Source organism: Talpa occidentalis, unplaced genomic scaffold (assembly GCF_014898055.3).
Source record: "Talpa occidentalis isolate TD23 unplaced genomic scaffold, MPIMG_talOcc4v2.1 talOcc4.12, whole genome shotgun sequence".
Classification (NCBI taxonomy): Eukaryota; Metazoa; Chordata; class Mammalia; order Eulipotyphla; family Talpidae; genus Talpa; species Talpa occidentalis.
This window is the reverse complement of record NW_023601212.1, coordinates 64,255,172-64,278,437: the sequence shown is the minus strand read 5'-3', so window position 1 is coordinate 64,278,437 and position 23,266 is coordinate 64,255,172. Positions and strand designations below refer to the sequence as shown.

The 23,266-nt window shown below is 32.9% G+C and overlaps 1 protein-coding gene across 5 annotated transcripts in view; it reads left to right on the top strand.

Moving 5' to 3' along the window:
- DCAF6 (DDB1 and CUL4 associated factor 6) overlaps positions 1 to 23,266 on the top strand; it is a 104,636-nt gene that overhangs the window by 20,629 nt on the left and 60,741 nt on the right. For all 5 annotated transcript variants that reach the window (XM_054693498.1, XM_054693497.1, XM_054693499.1 and 2 more), the window contains exons 3-9: positions 711 to 801; positions 7,785 to 7,970; positions 11,010 to 11,123; positions 13,387 to 13,522; positions 15,921 to 16,135; positions 19,062 to 19,155; positions 21,256 to 21,375. In XM_054693498.1, the coding sequence (XP_054549473.1) occupies positions 11,013 to 11,123; positions 13,387 to 13,522; positions 15,921 to 16,135; positions 19,062 to 19,155; positions 21,256 to 21,375 (676 nt within the window). In that variant the 5' untranslated portion in view covers positions 711 to 801; positions 7,785 to 7,970; positions 11,010 to 11,012. The remainder of the gene's footprint in view (positions 1 to 710; positions 802 to 7,784; positions 7,971 to 11,009; positions 11,124 to 13,386; positions 13,523 to 15,920; positions 16,136 to 19,061; positions 19,156 to 21,255; positions 21,376 to 23,266) is intronic.

The following is a 23,266-nucleotide window of genomic DNA, read 5'->3' as shown; positions in this document are numbered from 1 at the left end:
GTTTTTTTTTTTTTTTCCAGAAATTATTATAGCCATCTTGATAGATGTGAGTGGTATTCATTGTGGTTTTAGTGTTCATGAAGATTTTATGAAAGAAAACTTTCCTTCTGAAAGTTTCATAGTTTGGCTTTTATATTCTCTTAGATCTGCAATTACTAGGACAGTACATTTAGACCTTTAATCATTTTCAGTGAAGTAGGGCTCCAGATTCATTTTTTTGCTTGTGTATATCCAGTTGTCTCAACATCATTTACTGAAAAGACTTTTTTCACTTCTTTCTCTGTTGAATGGTTTTGGATACCTTGTCAAAAATTATTTGAATATGGAAGTAAGGGCTTATTTCTGGACTCTCAGTTCCATTCCATTGGTCTGTATGTCTTTGATAGTGACAGTATGTCTTAGCCTTGATTACTATAGTTCTATAGTAAGTCTGTCTAGTTTCTTTTTAGATAGCTTGGTTTTATGTGTCTGAATAGAATATAGATTAGTTAAAATAAATTTTAATCTCAAAAGACTCAGACAATTCATTGTCAATTATCAGAGCCTTGTGTTTGCTAAATGGAAGTCAGTATTTTTAATAATAATAGGTGAATATATTACAATAGATAGAATCTCCGTTAGTGGTACAAGTTTTGAACTGTCAGTTAAGTGATGGCTTACTTGTTTTTATATCCATTTTGCTTAAATTTCTTTTTCACTTGCTTTTTAGGTAATACAATCTGTTGGAATGAGACTGGAGAATATATCTTATCTGGCTCAGATGACACCAAATTAGTAATTAGCAATCCTTACAGCAGAAAGGTAAAGTGTTTAAAAAAATCTACACTTTCATGAGAGAAAAAGATAAAAAAAAAGTTAGAAAAACTATTCTTTGGGAGAAAAAGAGACAATGTGTTGTTTTTTTTTTAAATTTTATGCTTACAAAATCTAATAAACTTAAGTGAAACAGCTAAGAAAGTGGGTTTTCTCAGTTTAAAACAGTGAGTAGGTTCTAGTGAAATGCTTCATGACACCCAATTCAAACCAGATATCATATTGAATTTTAATTATTTAAAATTATTAAAATTATTTAATTATGTTCTGATTTTTATTGGCTTTTTTAATTTCATATATATAGAGAAAATATACAACTTTTCTTCTCAGAACATGGTTGATTGGCAGACCAAAGTCTTATTTATAATATTAGCAATCTTACAGAATAAATGGTTCATGTATTTCTTTTTTCCTTTACTTAAATAGATATTTAAATAAATGTTATTGGCCTTTTAGCCTGAAAGAGGCTATGCTTGATTACAAGGCACATAATAGTTTTACTTCAGAAATAGCTTTGCTTAAATTTCCCTACTTAGCAGAGGGAACTTGATGTTTTCAAGCCCTTCTTCTCATAAGTCCATAGTTACTAAGACAGCATTTTTCTTAGATTAGTGAAAATTTCCCGGATTAATATGTATGTGGAGTGCTTTTTGATTATTACTATCAGAATTTTAATGCTCACAATACACAAAGTATTGATCCAGATACTACTGGGATAATTTTTTTTTTTTTAAAAAAGATTTATTTATTTATTTTTACAAGCACTGGGTACAGTCAGAAGCGCGGGAGAGTGAGAGAATTCACCAGAGCCAGAGTGGGGAACAGAACAGGCAGACCGACGAAGTAACACTGCTAAGGGGAGCAGTGGGCGGCAGGAGAGGTCTGCGTGCCATGTGGGACCCTCGCCCAGGGGTCGGGGATTGAACGGCGCTGCAGAGGCTGTGAGCAGCTTTGCAGCCCAGCTCTCAACCTCTGCGCCACTGGGGAGCCCTAGGATAATTTTTTTTAAGATGTAGTGCTTCACTCTTATTTTTTTAAAATTGTGGAGAAATATACATAACATAAAATTAACTATTTTTAAGAGTTCAGTTCATTGACATTAAATACATTCTACTATCACTACCATTTAGCGACAGAACTCTTTTCATTTTGCAAAGGTGAAACTCTGTACTCATTAAACAGTAACTCATTCTTCACTTCCCCAGCCCCTGATAATCAGTGTTACTTTTGGTCTTTAGGAATTTAACTTATGTAAGTACCTCATATAAATGTTTGTACAATACTTGTCTTTTTGTGATTGACTTTTCACTTAGCGTGATGTCCTCAAGATTCATCCATGTTGTATCATGTATCAGGATTTCTTCCTTTTTAAGTTGGAATAGTACTCATTTTATATAACCATATACACACATACGTGTGTATGTGTCTCTGTGTGTGTACTTGTATATACATGTATATGCACACCACATTACTCCATCTGTCAATGGCACTTGGGTTGCTTCCACCTTTTAGTTATTGTGAATAATGCTGCTGTTGATATGGGTGTACAAATAAATACCTCTCACAAGTCCCTGTTTTCAATTCTTTTGTGAATAGACACAATGAAATAAATTTTAAGAGCTCTGTTTCTCCTTTATTTGCTTGTTTTAAAAAATGACATCGATGCATGGGTCTCAGTACAATCTGTATAATTGAAGTATGCATATTGAGACTGTTCTTGATTAAAATACAGGTCATAATTTTATTTCAGCAATAGCCTTACTTAATTGTTTAGACTTAGTAGAGAAATTTGATATTTATAAACCCTGATTCTCTTAGATCTGCAATTACTAGGACAGTACTTTCCTTATATAGCAAAAATTTCCTGGGTTAATGTAGGTGTGAAATGCTTTTTGATCATTTGCAGTTGATCAGTTGGAAAAGTGATTACTCTTTCTCATTTCTAACTTGAGAAATGATTAATCAGATAGTACTTTTAAAAGATTTAAGTGTAAAAACTTTGCTCATACAGTGGTTTAATAGACCCAAAATTGGTATTATATAGGATTTTTAAAAATTTTAAACATTGAGGATTAATTAAAGAGTGAAGTTTTTAAATTTTTTATTATTTTTTTTACATCATTATTCATTTTTAAACAATATTTGCTTCCCACTCCCATCTCAGGTGTAGTCCCCATAGAATTTCCTTCACCAGTGCACCCTTGCACCATCTGAACTTTTTGATTATAAGCCCAATATTATTTGTTATTTCTAGTTTGACTCTATTTTCAATCCTGTGAGTTCATAGGAAGATTTATTTGTTGTAAGTTTTGAGAGGCCTCTCTGCTGGCCCAAGGGTTAAGTCTCAGTGCTAATATGGTGATGGCCCATTTCATTGGCCTGAGTTCAATCCCTGGCCAGGGACCTAACCGACATAATGGTGCAGCAGACCTCTCCGCTGTCCCTCACCTGCTGCTCCCCTCGCTTGTAATAGCTCAGTAAATCAGTAAATCCACCTGCAGCTTCTCACCCCTGTCTCTGTGAATCCTCGCACCCCCTGTACCTCTGGCTTATACTCAGCTCTTCTAACAGTGCAAAATGTAATAAATAATAATTTAAAAAAAAAAAAGTTTTGAAACTTTGTGAAGATTTAAGAGATTGTAGATGCCCCTATGAATGGCCTCATATATTAATCATATAAACATAGAAATTTGTGAAATTTTATTTTCCAAAAATATGGGCTAGTTATCTGCACTAGTCTTCTCACTGAAAAGAGCTAAAAAATGGTTGATTAAATACTTTAAAAATTGTCCTAAAAGTAACAACTGCTTTGATAGTAGGGAATTATCTATTACCAAAATAGAAGGGAAAGGTAAACCCAGAGAAGTGAGCTCTTTTGCTCTGAAGATATTTGACAGTCTGAGCATCTAAATACTGTAGTTTTGATGGCTGTGAAGGTAATGTAGACAGAAACAGGTCAGGGTTGACTCAGATCAGGAGTGGATTCCAATAAGAGATGCCACACAAAGGACTACCTTTGCAATATATAGTTAAAAAAGAAGGAAGTAAGCCCTCAAGTAACCTCCTAGCACTTTCTATGAAAAAATCCTGAATATATAGTGTGTGCAAAATTTTTCTTGATTTGACCTCAGTCAAGTAACTACAGGCCTCAGAACGCAAAAGTTGTTTTCTTAGTCTTGCATTTGTTAGCATTTTCCTCTCTTCATGGGATATTCTGCTTTCCCACATACTTCCCACTTATTTGTCATATTTAAATTGATCCTTAGTCTCAACTCTTATTGTGTTATATATAGCTCTAGCTTTCCGAGGCAAATGTGGTCACTCCTTCGCTTGTGTTCTCATTGAACTTTGTGAATAACTCGATTATTATATTTATTATATTATGGGTATTTGCATGTTGCTCAGCATTACACTGTAACTTCTTTATGGCAATGACAATTTTTTTTTGTTTCCTCAGCGCATAGTAAATTACCTGTCATAAACTTGGAACCCAGTAAATATTAATAAAAGGCAGTAAACTTATATTTTATGCCTTTGGGCTATAGATTGGGCTTAGAGAGGGGTGATTTTTACCCAATTAAAAAATTTGAGATTAAAAATATATATTCTGTCTGGATCCTTTTGGCCCTAGCTTGAAGTTTTGGAAGGTTCATTTTATGACATGAGGAGAAAAGAGATACCTGTTTGACTTTCTAGATTAGCCAAAGTAACATCATGATTAGCAAAGTGATCATGTTACATCAAGTTCACCTTCACATTTGTTACTAATTTCAGTTGTCAACATGTCATTTTCATCTCAGGCTGTTACTCTGACAACTCCTGTCTCCGTAGGGTGTTATTCCTAAATGTTTGCTGAATAAATATTATAATGCAATAGTCTAATGAAAGCATGCACAAAATATTAATAAATTCACTTATATAAAGCTGTAATTGTTTGCAAGTGTATATGATTTTTTTAAAATCAACCTTACGCTATTTACCTCCAGTACTATGCATAAATGTATTGGTTGTATAGATTCAGTTTCAACAATTTAAAAATTTTAATTTTGTTGAAACTACTAGCGATATACACGAGTACTTATTTAAGAGTACTGATTCTTTTTTTTGTTTTTATTTATATATTCCCCATACAATTGCACCCCCTTATTTTGACCCCAATCCCTCCCCTCCCACCTCCTACCCCCTATAAAGTGTCTGTGGTTCATAGTTTTTGTTGATTATGATTTTCACTTTCTTATAGTTTTTCATTTTCCGATCCTTATTTAAGTTTTCTAGATTCCTGCTATGAGTGATTCTTTCGACGATTATCTAGAAAGAAGTGGTACAAAGTGAAGTTAACATACTTGGCAGGGGTCAGAAAATAGATTTGATAGGCTATATTAAGGAGCTTACATTTCAGTTTAATTAAAATAACCACTGAATTTTTCAGATATGCAATTGATATGATTTGCATTTTTAAAAGATTCTAGTATTCCTAAACAATATACTGGGATGTGCTCATAAAGAAAATATTTTAGGTTAGCTTTATTCAGGCATGAGTTACAGTTTTGTTGGCTGTAAGGTCAGTGTTAATGAATCAGCAATATTTTTTCAACAAAGTATCTCTGAACAGAAACACATAAGACAAAGTTATATACTGATCCACTCATGAAAATGTGACTAGAGAATCTCAGGAACCTGACCCTTAATTTCCCTAAAAGCAATGATTCAGTACTTGTTGTTTCAGTGTCTGTGGTGACTATAGAACATAACTACTGGTAATAATGAGAATTGACTGTGTATTATTATATAAAAAATATATGTAATGACTTTGTATATTACACATATACACCGATCACACATGTACATAGCATATTCATATATCTCCTTTATTTCAAATATGTTCTTTATCACTGCCATGCCTCTTTCAGTGTAACATCACACATTTCATTTAGTTGTCTTATTTCCTTAGTCTCCTAAATAAGTTTGTCCAACTTTTTGCTTTTTCATGACATTGTACTGTTAGTTGTCTTCTTCTTGTTTTGGTATATCAGGCCAGTTTTTGAGTGCTTCTCAATTTGCATTTGTCCGACTGTTTCTTCATGAGTATACTACACTAAACAATTTGCTAAGTTTCCACAGGTTATAATAGTTAGTGGCACAAATACTAGTTTATCCCCTTACTGGTGATGTTAACTTTGATCTCTCTATTACATAGATACATTTACCGTTTGTAAGTAATAAACTTCATGTAAGGTGTTATGTTGAGACTATTTTACAATATACTTTTAAAATCTTCATACACTATTGTTAGTATTACTTGATTCTTGCTATAATCATTACAGTGTGATTACAAAATAGTGATTTTTCATTCTGTTGTGTCTTTTACACTTATTAATTGCTACTATTCTGTAAATAAGAACATTTCCTTTGTCGCTACCACTTTTTAAAAAATTACTATGAAATATAGCTTTCTGTTTTGATTCAATGTATTATAATCTATCACTTACAATCTTTGTTGATGCTCAAATTGTTCCCGATTTGTTTAGTGGGACATTTCAAACCAATTTGGTGTATTTTGACTTACTCCTATTGTTTCTTTTTTTCTCTTTTTTTAAAGATTTATTTATTGATTGATTGATACAAGAGCAGGGTTACAGGCCAGAGATGCGGGGGGTGAGAGGATTCACCAGAGACAGAGTGGGGAACAGAACAGGTAGACTGACTGAAATACACTACTGAGGGGAGCAGTGGCAAGTCAGGAGAGGTCTGCCATGCCATGTCGGTTGCTCCCTGGCTGGCCAGGGATTGAACTCATGCTACAGAGGCTGCAAATTGCTTCATAGTGCTGTGCTTAACCCCTTGCATCACCAGGGAGGCCCTCCTATTTAGCACTTTTTTAAAAGCTTACCAGATATTCCCATTGTTTTAAATTCCCATTATAAGTACATTATGGAAATATACTGTAGTTTTTCAATCAGTCTATTTTTTAATTATAAATAATAACCCCATGAACAGTTTTGTGCGTTTGTGTATGTGTCTATGGTTGAAGGTATCTCTTAGGGTAATTCTTAGACATAACAGTTGTCAAAGTGGGTGAAAGCATATGTGGCTTTTTGAGATATTGTTAAATTCCTCTCCGTTGGTCGTCTACTATTTAACTGTTGCCCCAGAAATGTTTAAGAGCCCATTCCCCATAGCCTTGCTTATACAGTGTGTTTCAAGCTTTTGAGTTTTTGTCATTCTAGTAAGTGGGAGTTAGTATTTCAGTGTAGTTTTAACTTGTATTTCCCTTATGAATAAAATTGGATGTATTCTTACTTTTTCACATTTTTAGGGATGATTTGTATATGTTTGTGGACTGGACATTTACCCTTTTTAAAAATCAGTTTTTGGTGCTCGCTTTGGCAGCACATATACTAAAAAATCAGTTTTTGTCAGATTCTCCCCTCTCCTCAATTTTTAAGCATTTAACCTTGTTCTTTATTTGCAATATAAGTTTCAAATATTAAATTACTTAGTTTATTTCTGACACAGAATTCTAGACTTATAAATATAATTAAGAAATTGGATGTTGATACTTTTTTGTAACCTCATCTATATGCCATTTTATTACTCGTATTTTATGATTCAGTTTATTTTTATGTCCTAATTCTAAACAAATTATATTAGTACAATTTCAAAAAATCTATCAAATAGTCTTTTTTATTAAGATCTATGAATGACTCAGATACAGCGAATAGGTGGAACTATGTATATTCAGTTTTCATGGCACTATTTCTTTTGATGATATTCAATCTTCACATCTGGGGAGAGGAATGAATATCTCTTCTTTCTGATTTTTTTCCTAATTATAATTTATAATCAGATAATTTTTTATTGAGATGAGAATGTTAATGAGAATTTTTACTGCCTATAAGTATATTAAGTATGAATGTTTTTCACTAGGTAACAGTGAATTACCAAGCATCTCTTTTTCTGTGTGTTTTTAGGTTTTAACAACAATTCGTTCAGGGCACCGAGCAAATATATTTAGTGCAAAGTTCTTACCATGTACAAATGATAAGCAGATTGTATCGTGCTCTGGAGATGGAGTAATATTTTATACCAATGTTGAGCAAGATGCAGAAACCAACAGGCAATGCCAATTTACGTGCCATTACGGAACTACCTATGAGGTACAGTATAATGTTGATATATGTACAAGTGTGTATGTTTTTGTATAAGTTTATATGTTGTAAATAATGTGTGTATATGTGTGTAGATTTGTTTGTATGTATCTGGATATATTCAGGCATATGTAAGCAAAGAAATTATTGACAGAATATTTAGTTTTCAGTAGAATATTTGAGAAAATGTATCTTACTATTTTTGGTAAGGATTTGTTGATTTTCATGGTCTTTAAAAATACCAACCTAGTTTCACTGATATGTGTTTATTGTTTAGTTTCTTTATTTCTGCTCTCTAGTATTTATTATTTCTGTCCAATGTTAATTTTGGGTTTAGGTTTTTTTTTCTTTTCAGTACATTAAGGGGTACCATTATATTGTTTCGAGATCTTATTTTTTCATGTAACATTTGTTGCTATATACTTCCAACACTATCTTATTCACATTTAAAGTAATTCCTGATAGGAAAAGAGGTATTACTGCCACTTCATTAATTTTTTTCTACATGTTTTCTAATTATTTTATCTGTATTCCTGTCTTACTGCCTTATACATTTCATTGAATTTTTTGTAGTTTTGTTGTGACATACTTTGGTTCCTTTCTTGTTTTCTTCTCTACATCTTCTATGGGATTTTTCATTGTGGTTATTATGGGGATTATATAAAAATCTTAGTTTTAACAGTGTTTTAAAAATGATAGTGACTTTAATCACATACAAAAATTCTATTTCTTTACATTTCCCTCCATTTTATGTTATCACTATCACAAATTAATAATCTTTTTGTATTCACTTACATGTTATAAATTAATGTTTTTACTTTTGTAATTCTATACCTTATTTGAAAGTTGTTTATTTTCAGTAATTCACTTCAGTATTACAGAATTCTACATTTGTTTTTATATTTATCTTTACCAGAGATATACTTTCATACATTTGTGTTGCTGCCGAGCATCTTTCTGTTTCAACTTGAAGGGGCTTACTTTAGCAATTCTTATAAGGCGGAATTTGTGGTGATGAACTCCCTCAGCTTTTGTTTATCCAGGAAAGTCTTTATTTCTCCTTCATATTTAAAGAATAATTTTGCTAGATATAGTTTTCTTGGTTCACAGTTTTTTTCCTTTCAGCACTTTGAATATATTATCCCACTCCCTTCTGGTTTGTCATATATATGATGATTCACATTTCTCTTGCTGCTTTCATGATTGTGTCTTTGACTTTTGACAAGTTGTTTATAATGTATCTTCTTAAGGACCTCTTTTTAAATTTGAATGTTCTTTTTTTTTTCCCTTAAGATTTAGGCGGTTTTCAGCCAAATCTGGTGAGAAAATTAGAATGTTTTCAAACAGAAACTCTCTGTCCGTCACTATTTCTTCTTCTTCTGTGACTCCCATAAAAAAGTGTATTGGTCAATTTGTTGATATTTCATAAGTTCCTCAGGTTTTCTTCATTTTTTTTTTCCTTTTCGTTCTCCTGACTTGATAATTTTAAATGACTCATCTTCAAGTTTATGATTTTTTTTTTCTGTTTAATCAATCCACTCTGATCTCCTACAGTGAAGTTTCAGATTTATTTTTATTTTTTTCTCTCCAAAATTTCTGTTTGACACTTTTTTCCAGTTTCTGTCTCATGGTGATATTCTCATTTGTTCATTCATTGTTTTCTTGATTTCACTTAGTTGTCTTGAATTCTCTTATAACTCATTCATCTTCTTTAAGGTGATGAATTTGAATTTTTTTAATGAATTCATATGTCTTTAGTGTTAGTTTCTAGAAATTTACTTTGATTCTTTGATTAAGCTATGTTTCCCTGTTTCATCTAGTTCCTTGTTATTTTGTTGCTGTGCCTGCCTAATTTATAAATTAAACTTTATTATAGATAGGTATGTATGTTTAGGAAAATACGTAATATATATAGGGTTTGGTAATATCCAGTTTCAAGTATCCACTGAAGATATTGGAATATATCCCCCAAGGTTTAAGGACAACTGCTATATTTCATGGATACTTTTTTAAAATCATGTTGAGCTTCTATTCCCTTCTGTTACTTCTATTACTTCTTATACTTACCAGGAATGGATATTGGATTCTGTCAAATGAATTTTCAGCATCTTTGGAGAGTATTATATTGATTTTTTAGTTTTTTAATATGGTGAATTATATTCATTTTTCAAAATTAAGATCAGTTTGGGTTCCAGAAATAACCCTCACATTGTCATATGCATGTGTTCAGCTTGCTTAAATTTTTTTCAGATAAGTTCATGAGAGATAGTCTGTGATGTAATGTTTTGTTTTTTGTAAGTTTTTGTTGTTATTGCATTATCTTTGGTTTTATTGCCAGCATATCGCTAATCTGTTACAAAAACTTGGAAGTATTTTATCCTCTTCAGTTTTCTGAAGGTGTTTGTGTAGAATTTGATAATGTTTGTTCTTCCTAATTAGCAAGCAACTATAAATCAGAGACATTCTGCAAGGGTGGAAGCGGGAAAGGGATCAGAACAGGGGAGGGAAGAGCACGGGGGACTATGGTGATGGTTCACGGGTGAATTTGTGGTGGGAATTTTACGGGGACTGCACCTGAGTGGAGAAAGCAAACATCATACAAAATGAACAATGATGTAAAAAAAATATATATATATATGAAAAAAAAATTGTTGTTACTTATAGTAGTCAAAGAATATAATTTCTGTGATTTGATTTCTTTTAGTTTTAATGAATTTGTTTTATGTCTCATAATATGGTCTTTATTGGTAAATGAGTATTACTTCCTTGAAAAAAAGATGTATTCTTTTGTATGTGAAGTAGTCTATAAATGTCTGTTCTGGCAAGATGACTGATAGCAATGTTCAGATTTTTTATATTTTCATTGATTTTCTGATTACTTGTTTTGTCAGTTTTTACTGTTGAAAGAGGTAAGTTGAAATCTAGTAATTTTAGATTGTCTATCAGTTCTGTGAATTACTAATTCATATATTTTAAAGATCTGCTATTTGGCTTATATATTCTAAACATTCACAATTTTAATACCTGTACTTTTGTTTTTCTCTTTAGATTATGACTGTACCTAACGACCCATATACTTTTCTCTCATGTGGTGAAGATGGAACTGTTCGGTGGTTTGATACACGCATCAAAACTAGCTGCACAAAAGAAGATTGCAAAGATGTAAGAATCAAAGTTTTGTACAAAATGTGCAAAAAATTATAATTAGAACTGGAAAGTAAATTATATCTGGGTATGAGATTGTGAATGAATTAAAAAAAATTATTTTCCTAAAATCTTCAAAAGTGTGTATTTAATAATCATATTTTAAACATTAAAATGTTAATGGTGAAGTTAGGAAACTATAAATTGTACATTTCAAACATATTTGAAAGTTTATGTAAATGCTCAGCATATATTCTGGCTTTATAAGAACCTAAAGAATTTATCAACATATCCCATTTACTTACAGAGAAAATTTTGGCTTACAATTAGCAGTGATGAAAAAACATAGTTTGAAGTCTTCCATATTCATTAAGCCAATAATTATATGTCATCCTTTTTTATTTTAATTGGAATTTATCATCCTTTTTTATTTTAATTGGAATTTATCATCCTTTTTTATTTTAATTGGAATTTATCAACATGTTCAGTCAGCTTTAGTTCACTTCCCTAAGGACATAGCTTCTCTATCAATTTTGTACTTCTTATACTATTTCAAATTTGAGAAATTCCTGACCAATCAATGTTATGACTGAGACAACTAACTCCAAATGTTTTCTCTGTCATGCATTAGAAAGAGTAGCTTTTTTTCTCAGATCATTATGAAGTAGCAAACAAAATAAAATATTGTTAAATATGTTTTTACTAACAATTAACTTCTCCTCCCTGCCCCCAAATAAAAGCCAAATACTATGTATTAGGTTAAGTGCTTGCTAATTAAGCCAATTATTATTAATATTCTTTGCGGGGGTGATTATTGTTAAGTCAGTTTTTGTTTTATATAATTGTACCCATATACACATATGCAATTAGAAAAGCATTGAATTGAGGGCAAAATTAAGTTTTTAAAATATACACTGTTTATTGGGTAAATTTGGTATACCTATTTCTTAGTAAATGGTAGGTAATAAAATTTGTTATGCTAAATTCTTTTCAGCTATATTGAAGTGTGCATCGTGGTATACTGCATAGAATTTTTGCTTTTTAACCAAAAATTCCTGTAAAGGCTAATAAGAAATAAGAATATTTAAAAATTTTCTTAATAAAACTTGATTTCTTTACATATAAAAATGAATATAAGTAGAGCATAAAAATAGTAAATAGAATAATTCTTAGAATTATGAAAGGCATTTGAATTCTATGTAATAGAAATAATGTCCTGAAGTTAGTAATGAAGTAAAAACTTGAGGTAAATAAAACTTAAAAACATGGCAGAACTGAGAAGAGTGAGGAGCTGGAGTCAGACAAAATATTAGAGAATTAGCAAAAAACCTTAAGGATATCTTTAGGATGATTGCTCCTATATTTTGTAGTGTTATCTGTTGACATGATAGTAAAACTTGTCTCTTACAGGATTTGTGTGTATGTGTTACTTTTTTTTCTGAGCCAGTAAGAAGAAAGGTTTTATAATTTAAGAAAAATATAAAATCTTAAAATCAGCTGATAATATTGTTATATTTTAATAGCAACATTATATTACAATATTGTGAATGCTATATAAAATATCATTACTAATCATAAACAAAGGTAATTATATCTTCATCTTTACTGTCCAGTGAACCTCTAATGAGCATTTTCAATGATTTGAATGACTTAGTAATACTTTGAATAATGTGAGTAATAATTTAAGTTGTATTATATCATTATGTGAAATGTAAGTAGTTTTGAAAAATTTTAAATGTGAAATATAAATAATGAGTTTACTGATTACCAGCTTTTTGTAGCTGATGTGGATATAGTATATTATTCAGTGTTTTATTGTAGTTTTATATCTTTCCTTTTCAGAATGTATTTTGTATTACTTCAAAATTGGTTATTTTTAAAGTCTAAATTGTAGTAATTTCATATATATTTTAAAAATTTTGATTGTTTAATAAGAAAATATGTAATGTGTTAAAGTCAATTTTGGAATTGTATAACAACATTTATTTATTTAGCAAACTAAATAAAAAACAATTTTCCTTCGAGGTACATACTACTGAGGAGGAGTATTGGCTGAGTGCATTTATTTTGGTTTCACATAAGCTAAATGTGTTAGAAACACTTTAATAGAAACCTGAAAAATAAAATAATATTGGTGTTGTTTACCTCTTTTGTCATAATATAATTGTATTAAGACTCCTGAGAAAGTTTGTTTTCTTCTAATTGAAGGGGAAATGTTTTGAATATAGCGTCAGCTCTACTATAAAGCTCTGTGTAACTGGTAATATTTTATACTTTGTAGGATATTTTAATTAACTGCCGGCGTGCCGCCACATCTGTAGCTATTTGTCCACCAATACCGTACTATCTTTCTGTTGGTTGTTCTGATAGCTCAGTACGAATATATGATCGGCGAATGCTGGGCACAAGAGCTACAGGTAAACAGATATATGTTAGAGAAAATATAAGACAATTTTTATGACATTTGTGATTTAAATATTGTATTAATCAAAAAATTCAGTAAATAGAATATATTTAAATAATGATTGTTATAAAAAATAGCATTTCACCAAGTTGTTATAACTGTAACAGGATGATACTTTTGCCATCTAATTTATCACCTTAAAATGTAGTACGTGATAGGTAGGGCCTCCCCTGTGGCTGGGTGGTTGAGCGCTGGGCTGTGAAGCTGCCCGCGGCCTCTGCAGCGCCAGTTCCATTCCCGTCAGCCGGCAAGGGTCCCTCATGGTGCACGGTCCTCTCCTGCCGCGCCTGCTGATCCCCTCAGCAGTGTATATGTATTTCATCCGTCTGCCTGTTCTGTTCTCCACTCTGGCTCTGGTGAATTCTCTCACCCTCCCGCGCTTCTGACTGTACCCAGTGCTTGTATAAATAAATTAAAAAAAAATGTAATAAGTGATGTATTAGTTACCTATAACTGTGGTAACAAATTGCCACAATGTGGGTGACTTAAAACAATAGAAATTTATTCTCTCACATTTCTGGAGCTAGATCTTTGAAATCAAGATGTTGCAGGGTTATTTTCTATTAGATGTTCTCAGGGAGAATCTGTTGCATGCTTCTCTCCTACCTCTGGTGCTTTCTTGCAATCCTTAGCATTTCTTGGCATGTAAGTATAACACTCCAGTCTCTGCACTTCAGGATTTACATGCCATTCTTGCCTGTGTCTCCACTTTTACCTCTTCTTTTAAAGACACCATTGATTAGGGCTCCTTCACCCTAATTGAATATGAATGGATCTTAATAATTACATCTCCAAAGACCCTATTTCCAGAGGACACAGTAGGTCTCATTTTGATAATCTGGGTAGATGTTAATATTACAGGGACACTATTTAGCCCAGTTAACACTTGTGTTTTCTAATTCCTAGTTGCCATTTTTTCAACAGGAGGATAATAGGTAATAGAAAAGTTAGGAAAAAACAGTGACTTGGATGTATATATATATTTTTTGACTTGGATGTATATTAATGTATAGTATATATTTATGCCTGCTTATCCCAAAGTGCTATTAATGATCTTGCAGAACTGAATTTGAATTCACCTTAAAAGCAAATTCATTTTCTCCTCACTCACTTCTGAAATAACCAAATCAGAAAAGTTAGGATTACACACGTCAAATACACATACCCCTGTGTAGGTATTTTATATTTTTGGTTTTTTAATGTATTTTTTTAATTGAACTACTGTTATTTTACTTCCATGTTTATTTTTTTCACAATAAAGACTTTCTCCCTCAGGTGTGGTCGCCATAGTTCTCCCACCACCAAATCACCCATAATTCTTCACTGTAGTCCAGTGTGCTCACCCTCCCTTAGTCTTCCCTCCCTCTCTCCGTCTGCCTGGATGCTTCACATCTGTGGTCAGCTTTCAAGAGTTGGTTTTCAAGTTTGTTTTTGACCCTTTGTTTGGCTTCTCTATATTCCACATATGAGTGAAACTATTCAGTATTTATCTTTACCCTCTGGCTGGTAAACAAAGGTAGACTTGCCCGGAAATTTGCCCTGAAACAGGAAAAACAGATGGGATCTTTTTTTTGTTTGAACTGTGAATGAGGAATCTTTTCGATTTGAATAAACATTTAGTGGAAACAGCAGTAATATAATATAAAACTGTAGGCTTTTATTGTTTCCCAACAGATGGGACACAGTTGACATGTGAGGAAGGGCAAAACCTCATTATGCAGGATTATAGAACTTTAAGGGATTCTTAGAATTTAGCATTCCTAGGTTCCTAGGAAACAAGTTACCAACTGCTTTTCTCTCTGTCATGTTGTATTGTTTTGATGTCTACCAAAGTTAGTTAAAATTAGAGTAGTATCCTTATTCTTGCTATCATTTGAGGAAACTTTCATGATAATCAAAAATCTTTTGAAAACAAAGTGAGAGCGAATTATTTGAAAAGGAATACTACATTATTTTATATAGTATGCTAATAAATATCACTATTCCTTTTTATACAATAAAGTTTATCATAACATGGGGAATTTTTAGAAGATGATTCAGTATAACTTAATGTCATTTATTAAAACTATAATTTCACCACTTTAATAACTCATTTCCAATAAAACATTTATGTAATCTGTATTTACAGACAATCATGAATTTCTTTTTTGAAGATATATAGGCTTTATGCTTTATTCTTGTTATAGAATATCCCTATTGAAAAAAGAGCCTTTTCTAAAAATAGAATATGATGATAGGCTGGATTTATGTTGCTACCTTAAATTACATGTTTCATAATTCAGATTGAGTTTTTAAAATGGTTTTCTTCAAAAACATTACAAATTTTAAACAACTTCCTATTTCTTGTTTAGGGAACTATGCAGGTCGAGGAACAACTGGAATGGTTGCCCGTTTTATCCCTTCCCATCTTAGTAATAAGTCCTGCCGTGTGACATCTCTCTGTTACAGTGAAGATGGTCAAGAGATTCTTGTTAGTTACTCGTCAGATTATATATATCTTTTTGACCCAAAAGATGATACAGCACGAGAACTTAAAACTCCTTCTGCAGAAGAGAGAAGAGAAGAGGTAAGTTTACATGAAACCATGTTCTTTATTTGAAAATATTAATTCGGTAACACTTGGAGCCTGAAGTGCTTCAAAAAAATTGAGTTAATTTTCAAGGCATTTACAGTCTGAGAAACAGGGATATGAAATACGCATTAAAAAAATGGGCTAGTAAATAATTAAGGATAAGATGGTAGGAAAAAGTATGAAAAAAATTTTAAAGAAAAAATACTAATAGCAAAATGTTTCTCTAACTTTGTTAATTCAATGCAGCAGTAAGAAAAATCAACAGAAAAGGCTATTGAAATAATAAAGTGGTGTATAAACTTCTAAGAGACTTAATGTTTATATTTATGTTCGTGCACCAATCGTTTTACCTGTTACCATTTACTAATCGTGTGGAAAGCAGTCCTCTCCTCTCCTGATTCTGCCTCTTTTTCACAGTCATGAATAAGTGACATAAAATATTATCCTTGGGTACATTTTACAAAATTTACCTTAGTGAATGAGGAAAAGAGAAGTTAAATACATAAATATGCATACATACAACCCTTCACACACACACACACACAGAACTGGGAAAGGAGGGGATTGCTGTTCATATAAATGAATGATAACTAGGAACAGGTAATGCTACTGGTACGTGAACATATATATGCTCTTGGAAGTTTACATATCGCATTAAATATATACATAACGCATATTATGCATATTATATATATTTTAATAGATATTTCAATATTATTAATGAAAACTAGATGAATAATTTACTGTCACTTAGCTAACTCTAAAATAGTTAACCATTTTCTTATTTATAAAAGGCAAAACCCAGAAAAAATACATAATATAAAGCGAGCAGAAAAATGTTTGCTTTAACTTTAAGCTTCTTTCTCCAACATGTTTTTCACTTTGGTTTTTTAACTTACAATATGTTTAATCACTCCACTCTTTGACTTGTAAATGCCTTTTGAAATTTTTAAATAAAAATCAGTGGCTTTTTGCTTCACTAACTCCTGTTAGTCAACATATTTCTTTTTATTATTTATTTATTTAATTAATTTTATTTTTATGTTCCCCATACAATTGCAACCTCCTTATTTTGACTCCAATCCCTCCTTTCCCCGACCCCCACCCCCCATAGAGTGTCTCTGGTTCATAGTTGTTTGTTGATTTTGATTTTTACTTTCTTATAGTTATTCTTTTTCCTGGTCTCTTATTTAAATTTTCTAGATTCCTACTATGAGTGAGACCATCCGGTATTTTTCTTTTTCTTTCTGGCTTATTTCGCTGAGCATGATCCCTTCCAGCGCCATCCATGTTGCTGCAAATTGCATGTGTTTATCTTTTTTGAATGCTGAGTAATATTCCATTGTGTATATGTACCACATCTTCTTGATCTGGTCATCTATTATTGGGCATTTGGGTTATTTCCAAAGCTTAGCTATTGTAAATAGTACTGCTATAAACATAGGGGTGCAGGTGCTCTTTGGAATTGATGTTTCTGTGTCCTTTGGGTAAATACCTAGGAGTGGAATTGCTGGAAGTCAACACATTTCTGACGTTGCTAATGAACAACAATTTTGTAATTCCAGTAAGATGTAAAACTATGACTAATTTTTATAATTGCAGAGTTAGAGAGCTATAAAATTTGGGGTGGCAGGGAATCAGTATTTCTATATAAATAAGTTTTGGAATTTTTGTGTGACAGTGTGTTTAAGTGAATGAGGAAATTGACAAAGAAAAGGACACAATGGGTGCTGGAGCTATTTATGAGTTTATGAAATCTGCTATCATTTTTTTTGTTTCAGCATAACTTCCTCTTTTTTTTTTTTTTTAAGTTTTATTTATTTATTTATACAAGCACTGGGTACAGTCAGAAGCACGGGAGGGTGAGAGAACTCACCAGAGCCAGAGCGGGGAGCAGAGCAGGCAGAAGGACCGAAGTACACTGCTGAGGGGAGCAGCAGGCGGCAGGAGAAGTCTGCACGCCATGTGGGACCCTCTTCCCGTGGCCGGGGAGCAGCCGGGGATGGAACCGGTGCTGCAGAGGCTGCGGGCAGCTTCGCAACCCAGCACTCAACTGCTGCGCCACCGGGGAGGCCCGTAACTTCCTCTTGATATGTGTGCTATCATATAGTTACAGTCAAACTTTGTGACTGTAACATAATGAATGAGTTGGAAAAGCACAAATATTTTAAGTGGGCCAAGTAGTTTTTGTGTCGTAGACTATTTGGCCAAAATATGTTTATATAGTTAGTAAATGAGGCTAAGTCATATGAACAGTTGACCTTTTTCTGAACGTTTTTTTCAGTATTCTATGTTGAATTAACTAACACGAGAAAGATATTTCTGAAAATGTATTAAAATGATTAAAATGTCATGTTAATTATAATGAACCAAACAATTCAGAGATGTACATAGAAGAAATTTAATAATCTCTGTTAGTGTCACCACCTTCTTTGGCATTTTATGCTAAATCCTTGATGTTCAAACAAGCTTATCTAATTCACTAAATATTTTTTATTGGGTCCACACTATACATGAGGTTCTACACTAAACTTTAGAAAATCAAGTATAATTGTAACAAATAATTGCGCTCTTACTTTGGAATTTATAGTTTAGTAGAAGTAGAGATAATGAGTGAATGACCTTATTATTATGTATTATGTTCTGTTCAGTAGATCAAAAAAGGGATTTTGATTGGAAAATAAAAACTTCAGAATTGCGTTCATGGTTGTTAGAAGATATTAAATATATAAATACCTATCAGTATTGATAGATATTTATCATTATGAGTGCTGCAAAATGTTTCTTCATGTCTTTCATATTTTGATTGAACATTTCACTTGCATATTCAGTAAAGAAAGTGAGGGGATGAAAAGAATCTGTTAGACTTTTACAGTATGTTTTAAGAGTTAAACAAGTGACTTTTCTCTTTATGTTTTAGTTACGACAGCCTCCAGTGAAGCGTTTGAGACTTCGTGGAGACTGGTCAGATACTGGACCCCGAGCAAGGCCTGAGAGTGAACGAGAACGAGATGGTGACTATACTTTGTTTAGTCAGCCTTTTGTAAATGCGATATTTAAAAAATTAATATTTTAAATTGTTTCTAACTTTTTCACTATTATAGTTATGCTGCAACAAATACCCATGCTTATCTATTCTAACATACCCTACAAATTGCCTCTTTACCTCCAAAAACATTGCACTATTTTACATTCCCACTGAAAATGTAAGTGTCCAGTGCCCCACAATTCTTACTTTTCTTTAGGAGGAGAAATGAAAATTCTTAGTTCCCAACCTGACAGTTTTATAACAACAAATAATTTTTCCCCCTATAATCTAATGCCTTCGACAAGCATAAGTAACTACTGTGGGAGCTTTAAGATGGCATTCTTCAAAATTAAATTATTCTGTGTATATTTCAATAAATGGTTCTGCAACAAAAATCTTTTTCTAATGACTCTTGAATTTTTTAAGATCAAAAGTGTATCCCCCAATATATTACCCTTGATATTATTTTATAATACATACTGAAATATTAAGCTACATTAATAAAGAAAATAAAGTATAAAATTCTGTTTTCACAGAAAATTCAATGATAGTTGATTTCCATTTTAAATAACATAATCATAAAATAGAACTATTGCAATTTTAATTTGATACCATATCTATTTTCAAAATGTCCTTAACAGAAAAGTCAGATTTTTTTTAAATTTTTTAAAATAAATTTTATTTTTATATTCCCCATACAATTGCAACCCCCTTATTTTGACCCCAATCCCTCCCCTTCCCGCCCCTCACCCTCCATGGAGTGTCTCTGGTTCATAGTTTTTTGTTGATTTTGATTTTCACTTTCTTATAGTTACTCATTTTCCTGGTCCCTTGTTTAAGTTTTCTAGATTCCTGCTATGAGTGAGACCATCCGGTATTTTTCTTTTTCTTTCTGGCTTATTTCGCTGAGCATGATCCCTTCCAGCTCCATCCATGTTGCTGCAAATTGCATGTATTTATCTTTTTGAATGCTGAGTAATATTCCATGGTGTATATGTACCACATCTTCTTGATCCAGTCATCTATTTTTGGGCATTTGGGCTGTTTCCAAAGCTTAGCTATTGTAAACAGTGCTGCTATAAACATAGGGGTGTAGGTGCTCTTTGGAATTGATGTTTCTGTGTCCTTTGGGTAAATACCTAGGAGTGGAATTGCTGGATCATATGGAAGCTCTATGTTTAGTAGGTCCAGAAATCTCCACACAGCTCTCCATAGTGGTTGGACCAGTTTGCACTCCCGCCAACAGTGCAGAAGAGTTCTTTTTTCTCCACAGCCTCACCAACATTTGTTGTTGCTAGTTTTTTTTAATATGTGCCATTCTCACTGGTGTAAGATGGTATCTCATGGTAGTTTTGATTTGCATTTCCCTGATTACAAGTGATGTTGAACATTTTTTCATATGTCTGTTGGCCATTTGCATTTCTTCTTCAGAGAAGTTTCTTTTTAGCTCTTCTGCCCATTTTTTGACAGGATTATTTTCTTTGTTGTTGTTGAGTCTCATCAGCTCTTTGCAGATTTTTGTGATCAGTCCTTTATCATTAGTGTTGTGTGCAAAAATGTTCTCCCGGTCGGTGGGATTTCTCTTTGTTTTTGTTATTGTCTCTTTTGCTGTGCAGGAGCTCTTTAATTTGATGTAGTCCCAGCTGTTGATCTTTGCCTTCACTATCACTGCTTTGAGTGATGTGTCTGTAAAGATGTCTTTGATGTGCATATCACGTAGTGTTTCGCCTATATTTCCTTCTATGTATTTTATGGTTTCAGGTCTTATGTCTAGTTCTTTAATCCATTTTGAGTTGATTTTTGTGTATGGTGTGAGGTAGTGGTCAAGCTTCATTCTTTTGCATGTAGCGACCCAGTTTTACCAGCACCATGAAAAGTCAGATGTTTTTAAAGAACTCACAATGCATTACATTTAACAAAATGTGATGTAAACTATAATAGATTTATATCCATTCATATAATTTATTTAGGCAATTTGATTTTTTTTAAACTGCTTCCTTTGTAAAGGTCTTCAAATGTAGTTTTTGCATGAACGAGAGATCCTATTTATTACTAAAATCACTGCTAACTATCTGTATTGTCATAGGAGAGCAAAGTCCCAATGTGTCATTGATGCAGAGAATGTCTGACATGTTATCAAGATGGTTTGAAGAAGCAAGTGAAGTTGCACAAAGCAATAGAGGACGAGGAAGGTCTCGACCTAGAGGTAATTTTTCTTATTAATTAAAGTCATCAGAAAGCTGCAAAATCTGTTTATTTGAGGTCAGTTTTATTTGTATCATCTAATTTATGCTGTCTTTTATATCTGTAATAGTCACAAGGTTCTTAGTGTATCATATGAATGTATAGAGGGCAAAGGTTATTGGGTATAATTTCTCCCTTCAGGTTCCGCTAAACGGTCCTTATTTTTTTACTTTTCTCAAAAAAAGAGTCTGACCTCGATTTTAAGTCCTTTTTGTAATGTATTCTGAGAATGGAAATATATAAAAGTCTGTAGATAAACCTGTTTTATATAATTGACTACCTTCCCCCTTTATTTACTATGTACATTGGCTAGTAATTACTGTTTCTGATGTTAACTGACCTTTTTAAATATCTTAGTTCACTCCTTTCCAGCTTTGTAGTCTTTGGCAAGTTACTTACCTCTGTAAAAATTGAGGAGTATAAAAGTAACTTTTATATGTTTTAAAACCTAAAATGAGGACCTCCCTGGTGGCTTAAGGGTTAAGTCTCAGTGCTATCAGGGCTATAGCCTGAGTTTGATCCCTGGCCAGGATGCTAACCCACATATGGCACAGGAGACCTATCCTGTCTCACCCACTGCTCCCATTGGCAATGTATTTCAGCAAATCCACCTATTCTGCTCCCCACTCGGTCTCTGGTGAATCCTCTCACCCCCCGCACCTCTGGCCTACAACCCACTTCTATGCAAAAATAAAAAAATTTAAGGAAAAAAACCATAAATTGAAAAATTTGATTGAATTTCATACATAAATGATTCTTGTTAATGCCTGAGTATCAATTATCCACAGTCCAAAGAATTATAAAAAAAAATATAGATGTGGATTTGCTTAAGACATTAAATTTCTACTTAAATTTGAACTAAGAAATATTTCAATCATGATGTATAAATGAAAATACTTCATATTCTGTGGTAGTTACGTTTTGAAAGATATGATCTTAATCCATTCCATTTTTCTCTCAATAAAATCAAATTTGAAGCAAAATCAGGGAATTTTTTTTATGTTTTTTTTTAAGGATTTATTTATTTATGCATACAAGAGCTAGGGTACAGGCCAGAGATTCGGGGAGTGAGAGGATTCACCAGGGACAGTGTTGGGGACAGAACAGGCAGACTGACTGAAATACACTGCTGAGGGGAGCAACGGGCTGGCGAGACAGGAGAGGTCTGCCTCGCCATGTGGGTTGCTCCCTGGCAGGCCAGGATCAAACTCGCCCGTGCTGCAGAAGCTGCAGATTGCTTCATGGTGCAGTGCTTAACCACTGGCACCACCAGGGAGGCTCCTTTTATGTTTATTGAGTGCTCCAAATGAGTCCTGTACAGATAACATTAATACCTAGCATAATACACAGGAGACAAATGCTATTTTTTTTTAATTAAAAAAATTTTTAAGATTGATTTATTTATACAAGCACTGGGTACAGTCACAAGTGCGGAAGGGTGAGAGAATTCAGCAGAGCCAGAGCGGAGAACAGAACAGGCAGACTGACGAAATACACTGCTTGGGGGAAGTAGCGGGCATGGCAGGAGAGGTCTGTCGTGCCATGTGGGTCCCTCGCTGGAGGCCGGGGATCGAACCAGTGCTGCAGAGGCTGCAGGCAGCTTCGCAGCCCAGCGCTCAACCGCTGTGCCACCAGGGGAGGCCCGAGACATGCTGTTTTAAATCTTGGCTGCATCATATTAATTTTATGTTTAGATCGTTACTGCCAATGAAATGAAAACCAGGAACTTAATCTTGTTTTCGCCTATTTGTAGCTTTACTCTTGACAATAATATTTTTATTAGATAGTTTTTCAAGGACATATGTTATTCAGTAGAAATATATCAATATAAGTTCATCATCCTGTGGTCCAAC